At 55.5% G+C, this 23297-nt stretch overlaps 1 protein-coding gene across 3 annotated transcripts; it reads right to left on the bottom strand.

The window, feature by feature from the left end:
• Positions 1–3005: 3005 nt before the first annotated feature.
• Positions 3006–23239, bottom strand: SMPD4 (sphingomyelin phosphodiesterase 4). 3 transcript variants are annotated; one of them, XM_045535041.1, is made up of 20 exons: positions 23004–23239; positions 21647–21730; positions 20132–20218; positions 19192–19334; positions 18680–18755; positions 18011–18119; positions 17852–17904; positions 17550–17701; positions 16263–16395; positions 14034–14105; positions 11470–11556; positions 8371–8516; positions 7612–7702; positions 7041–7141; positions 6130–6293; positions 5433–5638; positions 4281–4514; positions 3918–4049; positions 3639–3767; positions 3006–3418 (listed from the first exon to the last, which is right to left on the bottom strand). In XM_045535041.1, the coding sequence occupies exons 1-20, from the start codon at positions 23076–23078 to the stop codon at positions 3089–3091; spliced, it is 2604 nt and encodes an 867-aa protein (XP_045390997.1). In that variant the 5' UTR covers positions 23079–23239; the 3' UTR covers positions 3006–3088. The 3 variants fall into 3 exon arrangements, with proteins under 3 accessions (XP_045390997.1, XP_045390998.1, XP_045390999.1); XM_045535042.1 differs by lacking the exon at positions 11470–11556 and having other exon boundaries at positions 23004–23236; XM_045535043.1 differs by lacking the exons at positions 11470–11556; positions 18680–18755; positions 20132–20218; positions 21647–21730; positions 23004–23239 and having other exon boundaries at positions 19192–19314.
• Between the last annotated feature and the right edge of the window lie 58 nt (positions 23240–23297).

Genomic DNA, 23297 nt, shown 5'->3' with positions numbered 1-23297 from the left:
GGTCAAACTGCAAAACTGCTCTTGCTGCCAGCATTTTTAAACATACCCAATAGAAAGTAACTCCTTGAAATTAGGACATCTCATCCCAAATGACCCTGAAAAATAGGGAAATCCTCTGTGTACACATGGAGGCTGTTGCTACATGAGACCTGGGACAAAGGGCTGCCCTCTGCCTCTCTGACTGCCCTTCCCAGCCTCGACATTCACTCACACTGGTCTGTGTGGCTGCACACTGCTGTCCAGTGTTGCCCTGGGGATTCTCCTGAAATTGTGGTGGCTGTGGACATGGCTTGGAGCCGTCATATTCCCTGTCCAACTGTGGACGGCACATCCCAGTATCAGAGGGCATGTTTCCCAGCACAGCATCAGCTAATGTTCCTGGGACTGGTCCCTAAACAGTGGCTCACTACTTGAGGATGTGATGTTCCTTGAGCCAGGAGTGCTGTTCCAGTGACAGGGCGGGCCTGGCAGTGCTCAGGACTACATTGGCTATTTGGTGTTCAGCCAGAGTGAGCAGGGCAGGAAGTGGAGGTCTCCCGCCACCTTATCAGTGATCGAGACACAGGCTACCAGGCTCCAGGAGAGCAACGATTCCCCCTAGCAAGAGTCAGAAGTGTGGTACCACTCTGGGTTCACTGTCTCAATGAGTGGAGCAAGCGTGAAAGGTTCAAACTGCCTTATCCTAACCCAGGATGTGGGAAACTTCCCAAGTCCCCATCGCGTCTCACAAGAGTACATGCTGCCGAGGCAGGCGCCTTCTCTGTTGCTGCCTCCCTTGTTGCTGTAGCTCTTCATCCTGTGGCCTCCAGGATCACAAGGGGTCACCCATGGTGAGGGGTTTCCAAACAACTGTTAGCAAAGTGCGGTAATCCTGGCCACATGGTACCAGCTGCTCCTAAGTCTCCAAAGGAGGTGGCAAACCTTGGTGCTTGTGAGTAAGCAGCCCAGATGGTCTGTGCACTCCTAAGTGCTGCAGCCACCAACACACCAGGCTCTCACAGTGCAATCCCAAGGCTTTGGTGCCAAACCAACAGCCCCTGCCACCCTCGCTTTGTGGACACTGACCCAGACCCCTCAGAGGTCAAATGGGACACCCTTCAGCAGGAAACACTGGCCTATGAGATAGGACAAGGTGCAGAGGCATCCTCCGGCTCCCCCATCATTTCCGGTCACCATCTGACATAACGAAATTATGGGAGGTGCCCAAAAGAAACATGAGATGGAGACATAACCATACCACGGTAGCAATGCAACATTTCCAAGAGAAGTTTGCACAGAGAGAGGGAGAAAGGGGGACAGATTGGTTAGGAAGAGTTTTTGATAAGGTGTCCGAGCTGCTACTCACAGTAATAGAAATGTGTCAATTCCTGGGGCTAGCCAAGGACCCCAAAACAAACTCGAAGGTACTTAGGACAAGATTTGTTCATAAATCACAGAAGAGGCCTCCTCTCTCCACCACAACAGTGATGCTCTTGTAAGCACGGGAGTCACAGTGTCAAGGGTACAGATGAGGATAGGGTCACTGAGGAGAGTAATGTGGGGAAAACAACCCCCCAGGAGGAGGAGCCTTTGCCTCTTGTCACGTGAAAGACGACCTTACTAACAACCTATCTAATAGATGAAAATAAACTATCAAGCAGAAACAAAAAAACTCACACCACCTAATTGCCCCTTTGAAGAAAAAACTCACAACACAACCACCCTTTGTTTAATTAAAACACTGTGGTCTAACTTGTTATCTTGTTAGGCTTTGTTTTCTCAGCTTGGAAGATCCCTAAGCAGACAGTAAGGATGCGAGCTCTCTGCCTCAACTCTTACCAGACAGATTCCAAGGACTCAGATGAAGTTGGCCTCACAGAGAGAAAGAAAAATAAAGAACACCTGCAAGAACTGGAACTGACTGGAGCTCCAGCAAAGGCGCTGGAAGACTCAGGACGAAGAGGTTTATTCAGATCCATGGCCAGTTACAAGTTTGGTTTGATTTTTGGTCACAGGCCCCCAAATGCCATTACTCTGAGTTTACGTTGAAACACAAAGTCCATCGTTTGTAATTTGAAAAATGATAGAAAAAAATTAAAACTCCACACAACAAAAACAAAGGCTTGGTTTAAAAATCACACTGAGATGCCATTCTCCTTGCTGTCTCAGGATGCATCCGTAGGTATGTGAGACCCTGTGGGGATTTAAGACAGTGAACACATAATTGCTGTACATTTTGAACACTTAAGTGTTATCAAAAGGTCACTGTCTTTGACCACTTGATTTTGCTGAAGATACATGTAATAACGCTTCTGACCATCTTTGGTGGCTGTAGAACAGAAGCTGCCAAGATCCAACCAATCAACCCTGACCTCGCTGTTCCCCAAGCCTAAGGACCAGCTTCTGTTTGTAACAAGGTATGGCAGAGGGCAACACTGGGCACTGGGTTACCTGCTCACGGCTTGGGGGCTAGGGCAAAGCACCTGTGCTCTGAGAGGATCCTCGGCTCCTCCAAGGTGGAATTCTGTGGCCCAGTCTTGGAATGGCCGGGAGAACATGAAGACAGACCCTCACTTTGCCAAACATGGTGGTGAAATTTAGCTTTGTATTAGGAATCAGGGGAGTGCCACCCTCCAAGGTTTTTCAGGATTTTCTTTTAGAAACTTCGGTTCTTCCCTGGAGAGGAGGCTAAGCTACCATCCTGGTACCACATGGGCAGAGGAGGCATCAAAACCCACTCTGCCCACCTCAGGAACAGCCAGGGGGGAGGCGGATGCCCTCTAGGGCCAGGGAGGACAGGCTGGAGCCAGCATACTGGCTCCTCAGCTTTGCACAGGAAAATACTAAAATGGTTACTAAAAAAAAGGCCTCAGGCTGAGAGTGAGGGGCTAGCAGCTGGGCTGTCACACAGCGTGGCCCATGTGCCCACTACCGCCACCCCCTTCCTTGCTACACCTCAACTCCTCTCCCTTCTCAGTTCAGTTTCTTCCAAACAACTCCCCTGTTGCAGGAAAACACCCACTAGCAGCCCAAAGATGACCATGTTCTAGCTTGGAAATGGCCTCCCAGGCAAACCCCCCAGTCTGCTGTGGGGACAGTGGCCAACCCGTCAAAGCTGATGCAGCTTGCCCCGCTCGGTCAGCACTGTCATGGCCATGGCGTAGAGGATGTAGCCCAGGACGAGGAGCAGGGTGCAGAGCAGGGGCCCTACCCGGAACAGATAGGCCACAAAGAAGGCCAGGAGGAGTGAGAGCAGCGTCCGGTAGCTGCCCAGAAAGCGCAGGCTGAGCCTGGGGCCCCGGGCCTGGCCAGCCGCCTGCCTCCGCCCCACGGGACTCAGCAGGTGCCTGTTGGCCAGCACTGGCTCTGTGAGGTGGTAGCGACAAAAGCTGCCAAGGAAGTCGTTGCGGGAGCACAGAGCTACCATTTGGCCTGCAAACTGAAACACAGACAGAGGCACAGGTGGGGTGGGGACGGTAAGTGCCACCTCACAGGCCACCCCGGGCTCGGGACAAACCCTCCCCAGGGCTACTCTCCACCCAGTCTCGCCCCAGGTTTTCAGATGGAATGGGAGTGCTGAGGGGAGGGGCTGCTGGGCAGGACCGTCCTCTGGAACCCATTTCCGCAAGAGGCCGGGCCGGCCCTGGCCCCCCACTCACTCTGTGGTTGATGGCGGATGACAGCCGGAAAAGAGCACGGACCAGGCAGGTGATCTCATAGCTCCGGATGGGCTGCAGTTCCGAGTCCCCCTGGTACTCGATTTCAAACCTTCGCAGCCCGTTGATGATCTAGAAACCGAGGTCACAGGGACAGATCAGAAGATATTAAAATACATCCTTATAAACAACCCAAACGAGCCCTCTCTGCTCACTGGGGCAGGGGGAGTTGAGGCCGGGTCAGAAGGCCCAGCCAGATGCCTCCAAGACACAGTCCCTCACCTGGTACCGTCCCAGGGGCGTGAGGATGAGTCCATCTTCACCCACGATGCAGTCTGGGAGCTGCTTCTTTCCATTCTCATCCTGAGTGGTCCCCAAGGCGAGTGTGAGCTGGGTGAGCTGGGCTTCGCTGAGCTGTCAGAGAAACGCCTCTACTTTCAATTTCAAGGTGAAGGGAGAGGCTTGGTTTTCACCCCACTGGCCTCTACCAGCGACAGCGAGGGGACCCAGACACAACACTCCAGGTATGGGCCTGCCTCCCAGGCCTAGGTCCATCCGTAAGGGGCCTGGCATGGGCTAGGCAGAGAGTGGATCCCTCGGGGAAGGGAACCCCAATGGCCCTTGGGCAGACCCCACTGCTCGTACCCGAAATATCTGGCGCAGGTACTCCAGGGCCTTCTCCAGGTACTCATCTGTCTTCCGGACACTGTCCTGCCCCATCTCGTCCAGGTCGTTGGCTGGGTAGGAGCAGTTGGTGTCCATGGGGCTGAAGCCCAGCCATGACAGGAAAGAGGAGCCAGCTGGGCTCTCCACGCACTGGTCAGAGATGGACTTGGCAGTCTGCTTGGCCTGTGTGATGAGCTGAGCGAGGCGGAGGACCTGCGGGGGCACAGGCAGGTCAGCTGACTTGTTCGGATGCTCCTGCACCCAGCCACTGACAGCATGGGCATGTGCTGCCAGCCATGCAGCATAGCCCCGGGGCGCCCCAAGAGGAGTGTGAGTGACCAGGAAGGGTGGCTTCTCAGTGAGGACTTTTGTTAATTTTACTTTTAATTTATTTATTTTTTGAAGAGACAGGGTCTTGCTCTGTGACCCAGGCTGGAGTGCAGTGCTGCGATCATAGCTCACTGCAGCCTCCAACTCCTGGCCTCAAGCGATCCTCTGGCCTCAGCCTCCCAAAGCACTGGGATTACAGGTGTGAGCCACCATGCCCAGCCATGAGGGGGACTAATGGATGGGTTTTCAAAAGGGAAAATTTCCCAACAAACACTGCCTTCATTACTAGAAAGAAATTATATTTTACTGGAAATAAAAACTGGGGGAGGCCGGGCGCGGTGGCTCACGCCTGTAATCCTAGCTCTGGGAGGCCGAGGCGGGTGGATCGCTCGAGGTCAGGAGTTCGAGACCAGCCTGAGCAAGAGTGAGACCCCGTCTCTACTAAAAATAGAAAGAAATTATCTGGCCAACTAAAAATATATATACAAAAAAATTAGCCGGGCATGGTGGCTCATGCCTGTAGTTCCAGCTACTCGGGAGGCTGAGGCAGTAGGATCGCTTAAGCCCAGGAGTTTGAGGTTGCTGTGAGCTAGGCTGATGCCACGGCACTCACTCTAGCCCGGGTAACAAAGTGAGACTCTGTCTCAAAAAAAAAAAAAAAAAAAAAGTGGGGGATGTGCAGTAGTGTCAACTTGACACTCAGACTTCCTCCTCTCTGTCCTGAAACGTGGGTGCCATCCCCGGCTCTGCTCGTCCCTATAGCCTCAGGGACCCCGAGCACAGCACTGCCGACCCACTCACCAGGGTGCGGACCTCGGGCCCGAACATCGGGGTGTACTTGCAGTCCTGGCCCTCCAGGCTGTAGACGTGGCTCTTCACCTTGAAGGAGGCATCGGTGACCACTGGTGGCCAGGGCGACAGGAAGCTGCCAGTGAGCGTGGGAGCCGTGAAGATTCGGTGCTGGCGGTGGGGGATGCCGAGCTCTGGCTCCAGGAACAGCTGCTCGCCTGGAAGGTAGGACACAAGTCCACAGACGCCTGGCACCTACTTCCCGGGACACAGAGTACTGGCCACCGTTTCTGAGAAGCAGTGGCCATGGTGTGCCCACCCGAGGCCCTGCCCAACAGTGTGTCCCATCCAGGAGGCGGGACATGGCAGTGTTGACAGGGAGACAAAGGCCAAGAGAAGCTGACACTCAACAAAACCAAGACAAAAGCATGACAGGGACCAAGAAGATCACCTCCTGACACCGCCACGAGTCCCAGGGAGAATCAGGGGTTGCTAAGGCTTGGCTCATGGCTCTGCAGACCCTATCTCCCTGCAGCCCCTACCCAGAATGTAGCAGCCACAGGGAGGGGGGCTCAGCTAATCTCAGACTCCACATGTGCCCCCACTTTGCCCTGGGAGCCATGGACATACTGCTTCCTTGCAGCTAAGGGCCAAGCCCTGGTTTGGCCAGGGCAGGGCCTGTCTGGCTGGCCCCGGGCTGAGGACTTACCTTTCTGGATCATTTCAGCCAGGTTGGGCTGGGCAAAGACTTTGGCCACTCGGAACACCATGAGAGCGTTCTTGGGGCTGACCAGATCTGTGCGGAGTGCACGGTTCAGGAAGGCCACGAACAGTTTGGTGTACATCAACAGGTTCTCCTGAACAAAGGGCGCCCTGGGGACCGAGGTGGCAGGTTGGGGCCAGCCTGTGCAGGACCCTGGCCAGATCTCCCTCTGGAGGCGGGAGTGACACTGTCATGCCCCCATCACCCCTGCATGTCCCTGGGCTTCGAGACTCTCCCGGGTGAAGGCCCTGTGAAGGTGTCACAATGGCAGCTCAGTGGGGCGTGGGGGGCAGGGAGGAGGGCAGGACACAGGCAGGGAGACCTAGGCCCTCTGAGGATAAAACATCCTCAGCATGGATGAGGCCCCTTTCCAAGAGGACTGAGGCCACTAAGGCAGAGCTGGCCAGAGTCTGATGGGGCAGAGGGAAGACCCACCAGAGAGGTGCAAGGGAAGGCCTCAGGTGAGGAGAGGAGACATCACTGGGCACACCAGGTGCAAAGGCGGCCTGGGCTTGGTGGGGCGGCCAGGAGGAATGAGCGGGAGATGAAGAGGAAGTGGCCGCCACTCTGCTTTGTGCTGGTGAGGAAGGGTGAGGGATGGTTTGGGGGTGACCTGAACATGCATCTGGGCCAAGAGGGCACAACCAAGGGCATGGGGACCGGGAAGGACGGGAACAGCTGTTTTCTTGGGAAATCAATTCCAGGGCCCAGCAAAGCTCGACCCAAGGAGGGCGGCCTGTGCTCCCACTGGGCAGGGGCTGGGACAGGAGCCCAGGAGGCCCCCGGTAGGATGCTCCCAGAGCAGCGTTCACCGGGAGCAGCCAGTGCACCGCTAGGAGGAGGGGCCCGAGGCTCACCATTTCTCCGACACACACCGGGGCTGGGAGTCGCTGCTCTGAGCCTGCTTCTCAGGTGCATACCTCCACGGCTGTAGGTAGCTCAGCCACATCTCTAAGACCTGGGGAGGGACAGGAGTGCTCTGAAGGCCCAGGAGCTGGTGGCCATGGGGCTGGGCTCTGGGCTTCAAGTCAAATCCTCCAGCGGCCTGGAGCCCGGCTCCCAGAAGGCAGCTAGGTGGGGGCTCCACGCCAGGTTCTGGCAGCTTCTTCTTGACCTCAGTGCGGATGCTGAAGAGCGATGGGCTCTTCTCACGTTGCCAGAGACAGCACATGGAGGCCTGGCACAGCCTTCTGGAAGCCAGGATCGTCAGCGGGCTTCTCTCAGCCGAAGGAGCCGAGGGCAGCGAGTGAGGGCAGGACCCGGCCTGCTCAGACACTGGGGCCCACGGGGCCGTGCTGCGCCTGAGGGCTGGCTTTGGAAAGCCAAGCAGGCAGAACAGCGTGGCCCCCGGGGCCTCTGCAGTGACAGTGGAGTCCCTCATGGGCCACACGGAGAGTAAAGGTGAAGGTGGGACAGAGAAGCACTCACGGCTCTGAACGACGCATCCAGGGGCCAGTGGCCGAAGCAGTGCTGCAGGAAGAGGTAGAGCTTCTGCTGGACAAACCTTGGGACAGCAGCCCTGCAGGGGGGAGGTCACCTGCTGCTCACCCAGCACCTCTGTCAGCGAGACTCAGCTCTGCCGCTGGAGACCGCTGGGCACCCCTGGAGCTAGACCCATTCCTCAGAGAGGAAACCAGTGTCAGAGAGGGTAACGACCATCCCAGGGACACACAGCACGAAGGTGGCCAAGCCAGTGTGGCTCCTGTGTGCACCTTTCGTCAGCCCTACACAGGTCACCCACTCAGCAGGCCCCAGTGAGGCCGGGAGTCAGGCGGGGTCCCTGCCCTCCTCCTGACAGGGGCTGGGGGGCAGGGAGTGCTGAGCTCCCACTTCTGCCTGCCTGTGTAGATGAAGCAACAAGAGAGCGGCAGGACAGGGCCCCTCTGTGGCCAGCGTGGCTCTTTGCACTGCAGAGGGCAGGGCTGCAGGGAAAGGCCTTGGGAGCAGCTGCAGCCAGGGGCCAGCAGCTGGGGCGGGGGGCGAGGGCACAGGCTGGAGAGGGGTCAGGACTACCCAGCCCCAGCCCTGCAGAGCCTCACTGCTCCCGGAGCAAGGACACCACCCCTCGCCCTGCCCCATGTCCTGGGCAGAGGGGGCTGTGGGTGACACCTGGGCAAGGGGGAGGATGGGGAGGGTGACATGGCAGCTGCCAGAAGCCACAGGAGCCAGCCCATGGCCTGCACCCACCGTTTGAATTCCTCCAGGGGACTGGTGGCGTGAGAGTGGGCGGAGGGAGAGGCCTGCTCCGGCTTCAGGCTGTTGGCAAAGGCGTGCAGATGCTTCAGCAGCAGGCGCACCACCAGCACATGCTCCTCGGTGGGCGTGAACGACTCCTACCATGGAGGAGGATGAAGTGGAGGAGGAGGAGGAGGATGAGGAGGAGGAGGAGAAGAAGAAGAAGTAGGGTGTCAGGGCCCAGGGAGGTCTGCAGCGTCCACATTGCTCAGCCCCCAGGTCCAACCACATGCGCCCCTGGGCGGGTCGCTCTGCTCCCTGACAAAAGGCACGAGCCAGTCCTCCGGGCACCACTGTGCCTGGCACCCAGCACTCATGCTGCTTGGTCTGAACTGAGGCCAGCGCCCCAGGGTTTAGGGGGAGTGCTTGGCCAGACGCCTGCAAGACCCACCCTATGGAGGGCTCACTAAAACAGACAAATTTGCAAAGTGCTTCCCAGCCCTGCTTTTGCACCACCCTGCACCCTTGGTGGGTAGCATGGGTTATGGCCCACCAGGCTGTGCTATCCTGGGGCACTGCTGCCTATCCTGGTTCTCAGGGGGCAGGGGCAAGCTGGCATCTGCCCCCCAGCTCTGGATCCAGGCCCTCCCGCCTGCCTCCAGGGAGTGTGCAGAAGGCTCCCTGGGGCCCACAGCTTCTCCCCCCTCCCCTCCTAAACACAGGTAGATGGGGGCTACGCCGAGAGGAGCCCAGGGCATCACTGCCTCTGTTGCCCACAGACCTGTGGTCAGCAAACCCCCAGGAGCACCATCAAGAGCGTGGGCTGGGCCAGGTGTGGTGGCTGACGCCTATAATCCTAGCAATCTGGGAGGCTGAGGCGGGAGGATCACTCAAGGTCAGGAGTTCGAGATCAGCCTGAGCAAGAGCAAGACCCCATCTCTACTAAAAAATAGAAAGAAATGATTTGGACAGCTAAAAATATATATACAAAAAATTAGCTGGGCATGGTGGTGCATGCCTGTAGTCCCAGCTACTCGGGAGGCTGAGGCAGAAGGATTGCTTGAGCCCAGTAGTTTGAGGTTGCTGTGAGCTGGGCTAATGCCATGGCACTCTAGCCCGGGCAATAAAGCGACACTCTGTCTCTAAATAAATAAATAAATAATTAAATAAGAGTGTGGGCTGAACTTTTAATTTGCAACATACAAGCAGGACCTTAGACACCCAGATCCAAGATGAAGCCTGTTTGCCAGCTGTGGGGGTGAAGGTGGCAGCCTCTTGAGTGGACTGGGGAATGAAGTGTCACGGGGTGGAGGCCTGAAGGCAGGACCCTCATTCTGGGCAGACACGACCTCTCCCTACACATGCCCCAGCCCTTTGGGCCTTGACACATTTGCAACGCTGAGGCCAGTGCAAAGCCTGGCCTCCTGGCACACCCCAATAGGCAGCAGCCCCCACATGGGCCACTGTACACAGCACTGTCACCTTAGGTCTCCCTGTCATGAAAACACCTCCCCACGTGCAGGTGACACAGCCCACGGGTCAGGGACTAAGTCTGAGGATGGAACTACAGGGTGGGAGGTAGGTTCTTCTGCTTGTCTGTATTTTTACATGTTTGTGCAATGAATCTACATGACTCTGAAGGAGAACAGCAGGGGACACAATACCCGCTCCCAGCACTGACAGACCAGGAGAGCAGAAGGGCACCAGTGCCAGGCGGTGAGGCCGCACCAGGACCCTTCTCCTGCTCTAGTCCCATTCCTGGCCCTTCGGTCCCACCCAGCCTGGGACCCTGAGCCACGGTATCGTCCCTGCGGCTAAGAGGAGGGGACGGCACCCACACGGGGACCGGGAACCCACCTTCCCCAGCTTGAGTGAGCACCTGCTTCCGGGCCGTCCTGCGAGTCCGGAGGGCCAGGTCATGCTGCCACCCCCGTCCAGCCACAGGAACCCTGCAGGCGATTTTCCCACAGGTTTCCAGGCCACACTCACTGTCTTCCAACTCTGCACCCCTGCTGGGCCATGTTCTTATGTGGGGCCCTGGCCACAGTTACATTTGGCCTCCACCTGCTCACTTTTAAGGAAGTGCCCACAAAGCTCTTGCCTTTCCCACGAGGCGCAGCCTCCCTCTCCACCTTTCCTGTGGGGGTGAACGGAGCCAGATGCTTCCCCAAGACAATGTCCCTCCCTCCTGGCCCCTCCTAGGCCCTCCGAGCCTCCTCTGCAGCTGCTTCGGCAGAGCAAGAACTCTGCTGTGTGCTGTGGTTGCCATCCCATCCCCACAGGCACTCAGGGGCCAAGCCATGTTTTCTTATCTTGTGCTCAAATTCACGTTCAACTGTTGTGTGCTCCCTCCCAGGATGGACTGGACAGACCCCAGGCCGAGAGCACAGTTCCACGTTTCTGCATCTCTTACAAATTAGCTAACTCTGTTGTTCCCAAAATGCCACACAGGTCTGAATTCCACTTCACTGACCTCAAGTCTGTCCCTACACTTGTCCTTTCAGCCCAGGCAGACCACGATCTCCATGAGGTCACAGCCTGCTCTCATCTGCCTTGCGAGGAGTCTACGAGTAGCCAGGGCTCCACCAGCAAAAGCCAGCCCGCTGGACTGTCAAGGGCTGGCAGCCACTTGGGGCTGTGGGGCTCAGCCCCAGGTGCTCCCCACGCCCTGCCTCACATGCAGGCTGGGGCCGCTCTGAATGGGGCAGACCCCACACCACCCCTAAGTCCCTGGGCCTCAGCATCCTCAGCCATTTCCTGAGTACCAGGCCCTGCCCCTCGGGTTGAGCCAAGCCAGTGACTATTTTAGCTTCCTCAATCTGGGGCCAAGCATGGCACCCTCCCACACCAGAGAACTGGTGACACCTCCACTGGCTAAAAGATTGGCCAGCCAGGGCCATGTGCACCTTTCTCCATCACACAGCCACAAACCAGGTGAGTCTATAAATCTGAGGGCTCCTCCCAGCACATGGGCTTTGCTGGACTTGGAACTAGCCCTCAGAATCACTCGCAGCTGGCCCTGGCCAGACCCTTGCCTGGCCACTGTGCTGACGCATGCTTGTGGTTTCCACCACGGCAGGGGCAAGGGAACAAAACGAGAGCAGCCAGTACTTGGTAGGCGTGGAGGGCCTGGAGGCTGGGCTGCGCAGGGCTGTGGAGGGCGCTGGAGACACTGAGCCGGTAGTGCAGAACCTCCAGCTGAGACAACAGGACAGAGACGCCAGAGAAAAGGCAGGGAGAACAGAGGACAAGAGGATGGGTGGGGAAGGGGAGAGACAGACAGGACAGGGAGGGGAAGTGGGGAGAGAAAGAGAACAGTGAGAACAGCCCAGAATTAAGGAGAAGAAACAAAAAACAAAAGACATGGTCAGTGACAACCCAAATAATGAGAGTCCCAGCAGCCTCAGGCCAGCACAACAACCCCCGTCAGCGGCCCAGATGGGGCCCTGGGCAGGCAAAGCCATGGCCTTATAGGCCAAGAGACAGACAGACCCTCAAGATCACCTGGAGGCTCCTCAATGTCCCTTGGCCCTAAAGGCCTCTCCCATTTCACAAGGTTGGCCCAAATCGCCGCACTTCCAGAAGGGACCCACCCTCCCGGCCAACCCTGGGACCGCACCCTGTGTGGCATATGCACCCCACAGCACACCAGGAGCCCAGGGCCCCTGCTGGGACACGCTACCGGCCACCAAGGTCCTGAAGGCCATTAAACTCAGAAAAGACATTTTAGGGAAGCATATTACAGAAGGAGGACTCTGCCCAGAAACGAAAAACATTTAATTTATTAGATTTCCCTAGATTATCATGAGAAATTGACCAAATCGGCATGGGACAGATCAATTTCTATGTGTGTAAAACCCAATCAGTATCCCCTCTGTGACTGCCTCTGAGAACTGAGACGACGGGATGAGCTCGGGAGAGGGCAGCACAGACAGCAAGTGCAGGCTTGGCCGGCCAGGCCCCACCCCACCTCCACACCCTACGTTCTAGCAATCAGTGGAGGTGCTGTGCTCACCGGTTCTAACTGTGGGAAAAGCCTCTCCTACCTTACCAGGATCCCCTGCCCTCCAGATGCACCTGGCTCCGCAGGGCAGGAGCCTCTCAGAATCCGGCCACACACACCCAGAGGCAGCAGGAACTCTGAGGCTGGGACAGCCCAGGACACAGTGAGACAACGCAGCTGGCATGCTGTCTGGCCCCCAGCCCCACCCCCTAGCTCTCTGCCGTGTGGAGGCCTGCAGAAGCAGCCTTAGCCAAGCGCAACCCAGAGCCGGCCCAGTGCACATGCTGCCTAGCAAGAACCCTTGCCTCCTGGCCAAGCAGCACACCCACTGGGCTTCTGAAGGAAGGTCAGAACACACACGCCAGATGCCAAGGAGACACACAGAGCAGGATGGGGCAGAAGGGAGGAGAGCAGGGAGGCATCTCCCCTCACAGCCTTCCTCCCTGCCAGACCCCCAGAAGGGCTTTCCTGGTTGGCCCTTGAAAGTAGGTATGTTCCAACTCACTCAGAAGACAGGATGAACAGACAGGAAGACAATGCAGCAGAGTGGCCCCTGCCCATGTAAGGCTGAGCCCCATGCACAGGGCTGAGCAAGCATTCCAGGCCCAGGGAACCAACCACGGGGATGCCCAGTATCTGCGTCCGCAGGCACCAACCAGGAACATGCAGCAAGTCTGCTGGGAGCAGGGAGGGTACCACAGGCTCTTTGTGACTCAAGAGGCCCAGGATGGAGATTTGGAGTACCTTGTGCTCTGAGAGAGCAGTGTGGGGGAGGGGGGCGTACTCCAAGCGTCCACACAGCAGAGCACGCAGCTACAGAACTGGCTGCAGAGACTCTGCAACAGGAGCAGACCCACACCTTCTCCCCAGAATCAGATGAAACCTTACAGGACGCCCTTCTCAATTTAAATTCATCACCCATGGATTCTTCATTCCAAAGGACGCCCTCAAGAATTTTGTCCGGCAGCTCAAGCTATTGCAGGGAATGTGGCTCTAACTGTGGATCTAAGCACACCCTGCTACCGTTTTACTCTGACTAGTGCATTGGAGTGCTGGCCCCAGGGATAGTGACACCAGCACAATTCCAGGGACTCTGCCACCTCCACACCTCTGCAAATGAGTGTACTGCCCAAAGTGGGAGTGGAGAAGAACGTGGAAAGGGAAGGCAGGCTGCATGCGGCGGGGCACTGGGCCCAACCCACCACGAAAATGGCTCTGCAGGAGCGTGGGCAGCAAAGGAGGCTCGAGGTCACCATGGTAGACGGGGGCTGCCCGGGGCCGCCATCCCACTGGAAAGCACAAAGGTGCTGCTGGTGGTACAGGGGACTGACTGGGCCGTGACTCACAGAGGCACCTGCAGCTCGCCTGCCCCCACAGCAAGAGCACCACAACCTCATGCATTCCCACTGCCAGGGAGGGGGCTCTGAAAGCCACACAGGGAGGATCCCTGAAAGGACAGACCTCTAGGCCCCTCAAGCGCCCACCTGTCAGGGCGCAAGACTCCCCCAAAACTGGAGAACAACACCCACCTTTTGTTTGGCATCTGAGGGGTGGATGGTGGGACTCTGCTCCCACCATCCAGCCTGTGAAAACTAACTCAGATTGAGGACAAGAAGTAGCAGGTGGACCAGGGCTGGCAGCAGAGATGGGAAGAAAAACTGTGGAAACGTACCTTGGCATGAGGGGACTGCATTTTTTGGTACAACTCCAAAGAATAATGATGAAGCCACATTTCAACAAAAACCTGCAAAAGAGCATTAGCTGGTCAAAACTTTCTGACAACAGTACCAAGACTATTCAACGGGGAAAGGATAGTCTCTCCAACAAATGATGCTGGGAAAACAGGATATCCACACGCAAAACAATGAAGATGGACCCTTACCTCACACTATATACACAAATTAATTCAAAATGCATCAGCAACCTATATAAGAGCCAAAACCATAAACTCTTAGAAAACATGGGAGAAAGGCTTCATGACATTCAATTTGGCAATGCTTTCTCAGCTGTGACACCAAAAGGACAGGTAACAAAACAAAAAAAAAATAGGGAATTGGACTTCATCAAAATCAAAACTCTTGTGCACCGAAACACACTACTGACAGAGTCAAAAGGCAACCCATAGAATTGGAGAAAATATCTGCAAATCATGTATCTAATAAGGCAGTAATATCCAGAATATATAGCGAACTCCTAACACTCAGCAATAAGAACACAAACAATCTGATTCAAAACTGGGCAAAGGACCTGAATAGACATTTCTCCAAAGAAGACATACAAATGGACCACATGCACATGAAATGATACTCAACGTCACTAATCATTAGAGAAAGGCAAATCAAAACAACGAGGTATCACTTCACACCCACCAAGGTGGCTATGATAAAGAAAAATAACAGAAAATAAGAAGTGTTGGTAAGGAAGTGGAGAAATTGGAACACTTGTGCACCGCTGGTGGGATGGTGCAGCCACTATAGAAAACACTATGATGCTTACTCAAAAAATTAAACATAGAATTACCATATGATCCAGCAACCCCACTTCTAAGTGTATACCCAGAAGAACTGAAGGCTGGATCTCTAGATATTTGTATACCCATAGGCAGTGTTAGTCACAACAGTTGTGTCCACTAGCAGGTGAATAAACAGAATGTGGTATGTTCAACCTTCGAGACATTATGCTAAAGTGAAGTAAACCATTGACACAAAAATAAATACTCTACAGACTAAATAAAACTTTAGATATAAGCACCTGAAGCAGTCAAATTCATAGGAAGAGAAAGTAGAACAGTGGGTGACCGTGGGTCAGGGGAATGGAGAGGTGTTGTTTAATGGGTAGTTTCAACTTCACAAAATAAAAGGCATTTTGGTGATTAGATACACAACAGCGTGAATGTACTTAACACTGCTGTGCACTCTTAAATGCTCAAGATGATAAACACCATGTAATATATATTTTACAATTACAATTGGCCCAAGAAACAGAAACTTTCAATTCTTCCATGCAAGTCCACGTCTGGGTCACCTGCCTTCCTCCCGGGCTGACACAACCCCGAGCCCACTGCAGCCGGGAGCTGCCTGAGCCACCACGGTCCCCTGTGAACAGAGGTGATGATTCCTACCAGTCTGACGTCCAGAAGCTGCTGTGAAAATAACACCGAAGTTTCAAAAAGCACAGCATCCTACACACTAGGAGTCATGCAGGAGGTGGGAGAGGCAGAGCCCCATGCAATCCATGTTCCATGCTCTCACCAGCGATCCTGTGGCTACCAAGTCAGCCCCAGGATCCAGGTCAAAACCAGCTGAATCTCCAATGTGCGCTCAGAAGACAAACCAGGGCCTGGGAGGTGGCTCAGAAGGGCAGGACTGCTCAGTGAGTGAGCCAGCCCACGCCTGTGTGGGAGGCTAGACCCCACCAGGGCAAACAAGGGTCGCTGCCACCTCCCATTTGGATCCCCTGACACGCAAGAGCTGGGGGCTCTCTGCCAACCAAGGGGGAGATGTCACAGGCCCCTCACCACCCAGCATGATGAAAATGCTGCTGGGGCAGGGCTCACTACCCACAGTGAGCACATGACACATCTCGAATGACACAGAAGGAAGTCAGAGGGGCAGGGTGCAGTGGGGACATTTACACACATCCACTGGAAACTGAAAGACTCTGCAACAATTACGTCACCAGAGGCAAACCAAACTCCCGAGGACAGGAGTCCTGGGATGAAAAACACTGTCAATGACATTTCTTCTCATCTGCTCTCTAAATGTCACAATAGGAAAACATCAACAGTTTAGAAACCTCCCCCTCCAGGCTGAAGGGCCATCGCTGGGACTCTGCCCACAGGGTGATGGTGGCTGAGCAGTTCACTCTGAAACAAGCAGAGACCAGTGTCCTCTGTGCTCACCTGGAGCAGAGTTTCTGACCTCCAGATCTCATGGGAGGCGGGGTCTGCATTCACAGACGTCTGATGAGAGATGTGTCGCTTCAGGAGGCTGGTGTGGTGGAGGCCGTAGGAAGCAAAGGACATGGCTGGGGTCCTGAGGGAGACACGGAAACAGGCCGGAGTCAGGGCTCCCACTGGCCAAGCCAGGAGCAACAAAATCAACAAGAGCAGTAACGAATTATAACCTGTTAATCACAGGACAACTGCCAGATCCCTACTGATAATACTTAAATAAATGGGGAAGAAAAGTATTCCTTATCAGAGTGCCCACTAATAAGTGTAGGAGGGATGAAATTAAGAGGCTGGGGTCCTGTAACTTACATGGACCAGAAAAAAAAACATATTTAACAGATGTCCTCAGAGTGTGGAGAGCAGGGTGGGGGTGGAGGTTACAGGGGAAAGAGAGGTTGCCCAGGTGGCAGCAGTGGCCAGTGACCCTGACAGATTGCTGAGGCAGTGGGCGAGAAGCAGGACTTAGAGGCGGGGCAGGTTCCTGTCCTCTCAAAGGCAGAACTTAGCTACCCCACCCATGCGTGAGTTCTGGGTGAGGGCCTGGCCTGCACATGCCAGCAGAGGTGGGTGAGCAGTGTCTGCAGCGACGTGACGGCATGCAGGCCCCGGGGAAGGAGATGGGCCATGAGGTTCAGGAGGGTCAGAAGAGCACAGGCAGCTGCCACCAGGGCAGGAGGGTCACCTGGGGAGTGGGCCAAGACGCCTCCAGTAAGGGCCCACCGAGGCCTCAGAGTAGCCAGGCAGGAGGCCCCCAGTGCCACTCGCGGCCGGTACCCCACAGTGTCAGGCCCGGGCTGCTTGGCCTGGCACAGAAAGCTCTTCAGCCCAGGGCCTCGCGCTCAGGCCAAGACCTGGCCCAGGGGCCCACACAGATTCCTACTACTCTCTTTCATCCACAGACAACCCTTCCGCCCTGCCCACAGCTCAGTGTGGGGCTGAGCTGAGACACCGCCTGCGGGGGGGGGGGGGCTGCTCAGAGCAGAGCAGAAGCCTGTTCCCACACCAGAGCGAGGCCTTGAGGAAGCCAGAGACCCGACAGCTTCAGTGACAGCCACAGACACCAACAACTAAAACACAGAGGCCCCCTCACCCCATCCTCAAATCTGTGCTGGGACAGCTGGGGTTGGGGAGTGAGGCATAAGAACAATTGGGGAACCTTGGAAAAGGGTGGCATCACTGTCCCCATGGGTGACGTCACTGACCAGGCCACTCCCTTAATGGCCAAGGCAGCCTTACCTGGGAGCTGGTGAGGCGCTAGCACCCCCTGGGCTGGAGGAAAGTGGTGGGGGCACACTGCCTTCGGTGGGCAGGAACCACGACAGGTACCTGTCCACCAGGATGAAATAGGCACAGTCTGAAGTACGGACGTGAAGGGACACAGGGAGCGGCTGGAAAACCAAGGCTGTCATCAGTGTGGGCTCTGGGCCCTGCCCAGATGCCAAGAGCCCCACAAGCTCAGGGGAGCCCTGGGCCTCAGCCACACCCCTCCCAGCAGGCTCTGGTGCAGCCAACTGCACTCAGAGGCGACCCTTCCGTACCTTCTGAGTGATGAGGCTCAGGGCAAAGAAGAATATATAATATTCGAACGGATCTGATGGCAGCGTCAGGGGCAAACACACCACAAGGTTGTTGGGCCACCCCAGCACCGTGTGCTGAGCCACACCCGGCCTCCCCACCACAGGGCCACCAAAGGATACTGAGGGCCAGGTTCAGGCCAAGGCCTCCGGGCGGGGGGAACTGGACCTTGTTGTGGTACAGAGGGCTGTCAGGGAGGACGCGCTCCTGGATGGATGCTTTTACAGGGCCCTGCACACAGAGGGAGGGAGGCTTGTGGGCAGCGCCCCACACACACTGCAGCCCTTTCGGAAGGCTGCTGGGGAAGGAACTAGCACATGAAACCTGCTTGTGGGCGGTGTTGGAGCATAAAAGCCTTTGTTTTGGGTCTCTCCCATCACTCTCACAAGAACCTGCAAACAGCAACGCCAGCAGCTGAGTACATTTTTGAGCCCCATCTCCTTTGCCTCTCATGTCTCGAGCAAGGCACTCCATAACTTGCCCCTGGAAGACGGGAGACTCAGAAGAGCAAAGCAACTGGTCACACGGCCCCATGTGACCCTCAGCCAGGAGTACACCAGGCACCATGGCAGCTTCTCCATTGGCAGAGCTTGGGACGATCTTTAAAAATCAGTAGCTGTTGCAGTTCTAATTTGTGGTGCCTCCTGGACTCTGAAAAGCCACTGTGGCATTCTCCTCTGCCCACTGTCACAGGCTCTCTAAACCCTCTGAGCCCCTGCCCGCCCACCACCATGGCCACTATGCAGGACTGGCTGGCCCAAGCGCCACTCTCAGAACCACAGTTTACTTACAGGCAGGTAGGAGACAGGAAAGTCAAACTTATAGTCTTCAGCTTGAAGTTTATAAACCAACTTCATCATTGGGCCACTGAATATGAAAATAAATAACAAACAAAAACAGGGCAAATGAACTACAAACTGCTTTAGACTTGGGTCTTGCTCTGTAGCCCAGGCTAGAGTGTGATGGTTCAATCATACTTCATTGCAACCTCAAATCCTTCAGCTCAAGTGATCCTCCTACCTTAGCCTCCCAGGTAGCTGGGACTACAGGCATACACCACCATGCATGGCTAATTTTTTAAAATTTTTTTGTAGAGATGGGGTCTCACTATGTTGCCCAGACTAGTCTTAAACTCCTGCCCTCAAGTAATCCTCCTGCCCAACCTCTCAAAGTGCTAGGATTACAGGTGCGAGCCACCACACCCACCTTTTGATTGTTTCTTAACCTTAAGAAACAGATTAATTTAAAAATGAGATCACCCTGAGGAAGCACCTGGTCCTTCTAAGGTGACAAATCTACCTACCCAGGATCTAGAAATTCCATGGCGATGCTGTACTCCAGAGGGTTCACCCGTCCCTGTAGGCAGCGGAGGTTCCAGCCAACGAGAATGCCATCCAGGCTGCCGAAAATGCTCTCCACCAGCCATGGGAAGATGGTGTGCAGCTCCTGAAACAGTGAGGCTGTGGGCAGGTGCCCGTGCCTGCCCCGGCTCAAGGCCTGCACTCTGCCCTACCGGCTCCCTCTGTGAAGGTCACACCATCCTGGTAGAGACCCCCAGGGACAGTCCTGCACTCACAGGAACCCCGGTACAGCATGCCAATGGGAGAAGTAGCTTTGGATTCTTCTGCTGGGGTCACATGGTATACCCAGCACCACTGCTTTAGACTTGGGCCAGTTAAATCAGTCAGCCTATAATTAAAAGACTTTTTAAAATATCAGAAATTTCTGAACTAAAGAGAGTTCTATTAAAAAGGGTGGCAACATCCTTTCTCAGAGTGAAGCCCCTGAAACATAAGTGACCGGCTGCCATTTGGTATTAACTCTTTGTCCAGGCCAGCTTCCTGGGATTGACGCTTCCAGGTGTGATTTAAACACATATTTTCAGTTTTTGCGTTAGGGTCTCTCAATTTTGTTGCTACTGACATTTTGGGCTGGATTATTTCTTTGTTGCAGGGGGCTGTCCTGTGCGTTGCGGATGTTTCCAGCATCCTTGGCCTCTGTCCACTAGATGCCAGGAGCATACGTCCCATCTGCCCCCAGTGCTGACAACCAAAAATGTCTCAGACATGGAAGTACCCGTGGTCCAGAACCGCTGGTCTACAGGTTCACACAGTCAAACGTGTTCATCAATATGAGTCACGATATCACAGAGGTCAGGCCTCTGTGCGTCAGAGGAGGGAATCAGTGATAGCTTTCCAGGAATGCAGAAGACATGCCCCAAAGAGACCCCAGCAGACCTGTACCTTTGCTGGGAAATCCTCAATGACTTTAACCAAGTCTTGGCACCGCTGTGCAAAGGGCTTATTTATACAGTCAGCTTTCAGGCTGGCCTGGAAGACAGAACAAAGTGAAAAAACCATGAGCGTATTCGCTCTGCAGCTTTTGGTGGTATTTTGGCTCGAGTCAAAACAGAAATCCAAGTGATAGGTGTCACTCAGACATACAACCACTGGCTTGTCCCCAGCACCTCACACATGGGGTCGTGCCTGTACCAGTGGCCCAAAGGACGCTGCTAGAAGAGAGGCCGTGGTTCTGTGCTCGCTAGACCCGCAGCGCTCAGGCTGGCTTCCCGGCACCCTTCCCAGGCGGCCACAGTTGCCTCAGAGTGCGGCACATCAGCAGAACAAAAAAACTGACTTCCGCTGATCCACAAGCGGGGAGTCAGCCCCAGGTTCAGCCCCGCAGCCAGCAGAGGACCCCTACCATGTAGGGCACCTCTCACAGACCACCGCGAGCTCACTGGCTTTGTACATATGAACTCGAAAGTCCCCACCTGACTGACTACCCGTGATTACACCGCCATGATCGTCAGCGAGAATGTCCATCCACATGAGGGCACAGTAGAAGCCCTCTTAACCAAGCTGTGCTTTAATCAGTAGTGAACCTTCTGACCTCATCACCTTAAACACAGGGCAGGCTCAAATGACAGACGGTTTCAGCCACGTGGGCACTAGTCATGAAGGCAATGGACAGGGACTAAGGAAATCCACCCGAGGCCATGGGCTGTGGGGAAAGCACCCTGACTATAGAGAAAAGAGGCTCTGTGCAAACAGATTAAGATCAGGAGGAAACACCCAAATTTCCACCTCCAGGGCTTTCCTGAGGATAGCTAAGGCCTTGCCTACCTCCAAAGGAGGGTGGATTTCACAGGGCCTGAGTAAGAAACAGAGACCTGAGCTTTCAGGCCACAGGTCAGACCTACTGGCTCTAGTGGGGCACAGCGAGGAAGAATGTTCCTCCAAATGAATGTTTATAAAAAGCATCTTCTGGGAACTGAAATTAGGAACCTTCATCTCAGACACTTGCCTCCTACCCAACTTCTCAGCATGTTAACATTTAAAGTGCAGTCCTGGCCACCCCAGTACAGCAGGGTCCCTCTATTTTTCACTGATCACAGTTTTGATTATTAATTATTAGAACATTCCACATCTGCATAAGGGTTTACAGGGCAGGAAGACACATCCTTTTCCCTTGCTCCTCTTCCTTGTACCCTGGGGAGTAGGGACAATAGCACTTGAATCAACTTGTCTTATAGATGAGAAAACTAGAGCTCAGAGAGTGACTAAACCCAAGGTCCCGCAGTGATAAGGAGCAAAGTCAAGCTGAAGGATTCTAACCCCAACTCTGGCATTATTTCCATCACACATCCCTCAAAAACAACCACCAGACGGTTCTTCAAGTCAGCGGAGATAATTCTCAAGGCCCTCAGCTATACAGCTGTTGTCACACTGACACTCATGCGGGCAGTTGATATTCACCAATAGGAAGCTGGGTTGCTGCAGATGAGGGAACGCCATAGCAGCCTCCAGTGGAGCATCGAGAACGGCCACCTTATCAAACCACTGTGGAAAAACAAAGATGAAATCTCAACAGCTGCTACACATATGCAGTTTCACAATGCCCAGGAGACCGTTTGTGTAACTCAACACACACTGCACTGCCGATTCCCATGTTTTAGTGTGGACACCACACCTGGCTAAACTTTATTTTTTTATTAAGTTAGGGTCTTACTATGGACTCAGCTCTGCCCAGCTGCACCAGTAAAGGTGCCGAGGTGGCACCCGGCAGCCTGTGTGGAGGCAGAGCAGAGAGGCTGGGGCAGGGAGGCCTTGTACAGGTAGTGGTGGGGGCTGAGAGGAGACGAGAAGCTCTGCTAATTGACAACACGAACATCGCCCGGGTTTTTTCAATTCTCGACTAGCTATCAACTTCAGTTTTAAGGAAAACTTAAAACGCCTCATTTCTGACCGACCTGATGAAGAAAACACTGCAAAATGCTGAAAGCAGCATCACATCGTGGACTGTTGGATCCGGGCAGGGCTTTAGACTGATGAAGTGAAAGCATCTCTTTGCTCAGAGGAAGCTTGCACAGGCAGCGGCCGAGTGAGGCCCAGAGGCGTCTAACTAACTGGGGTTTCTGAGGGAGGGCAGTGTCTCCACACCCCTCTGACCCTGCCACGGGGACACTCCCCCACCACACCCCTCCGCGTGCTGTGCGCCAGGAGTCCCTCCAACCCCTTCCTTCGACTCCCTTTCTTCAGGCGCTGCTCCGGACCCTAAGGTTTCTTCTGGGAACCGCACCCCTCTGGCAACACCGGTCAGGCCGAGGAGAGCGTGTCACTGCCAGGGCCTGCCTCTGGCTGCTTCCTGAGAAGCAGCAGCATGCCCCGGCTGTGGGTCACAACTGTCCTGCTTAGTGGCTGTCGGGAGCCCCCTACTGCAGGTGAGGAAACGGGCCCGGAGAAGCCCAGCCACACAGGGGGCGAAGTCGAGCCAGGACCCGCACCCGGCTCTTCCTCCCGCGCCGCTTGTTGAGCCTAAAGCTCGACCTTAACTCGGCGCTGTCCTTCCCTCGACTCGCTCAGCGAACGTCAACCGAGCTCGTACCGGACGGGCGAGCGAGCTGCGCGGGAAGGTGGGACAGAGGTGCAGCCCGGGAGGGTGGCGAGAGGGCTCAGCCGGGACCCTCAGCTCCCCCGCCGCCCGGCCGCGGCCGAGGGGCCAGGGCCCGGCCCGAGTTCCGGGGCTCGCGGAGGAGCGGAGACAGCCTCGGCAGGGGCGCGCGGAAGCCGCTGGGGCGCGGGGACTGTCCCGCGCGCGCCTCCCGCTACTCACCTGAGGGACCCATAGCGCCGCCCGCCGCAGGAACGGAAACCGCCATTCGGCCACCCGGCGCCGAAATGTCGTCATCAAGCTGCGTCTGGAGTCACGCCCCCTGGCCCAGCGGGAAAAAGCGCCCCTACCCCTTTGCGACTCTACCTCAAAGGCGCGTGCGCAAAGCGAAGGGCAGCCAGGTGCTGGGGGTGAGGGGGATGGTCCGTCGCTGAATGCGCGTGCGTAGTGGCAGCACCCGCGCCCCGTACGGCTGTGCTCACGTGTTTAATCCACGGCATGGAGTCCGCGTGTGCC

Source organism: Lemur catta, chromosome 21 (assembly GCF_020740605.2).
Source record: "Lemur catta isolate mLemCat1 chromosome 21, mLemCat1.pri, whole genome shotgun sequence".
Classification (NCBI taxonomy): Eukaryota; Metazoa; Chordata; class Mammalia; order Primates; family Lemuridae; genus Lemur; species Lemur catta.
Note: the sequence above shows the minus strand (reverse complement) of the source record. Positions and strands in the feature narration are given on the sequence as shown.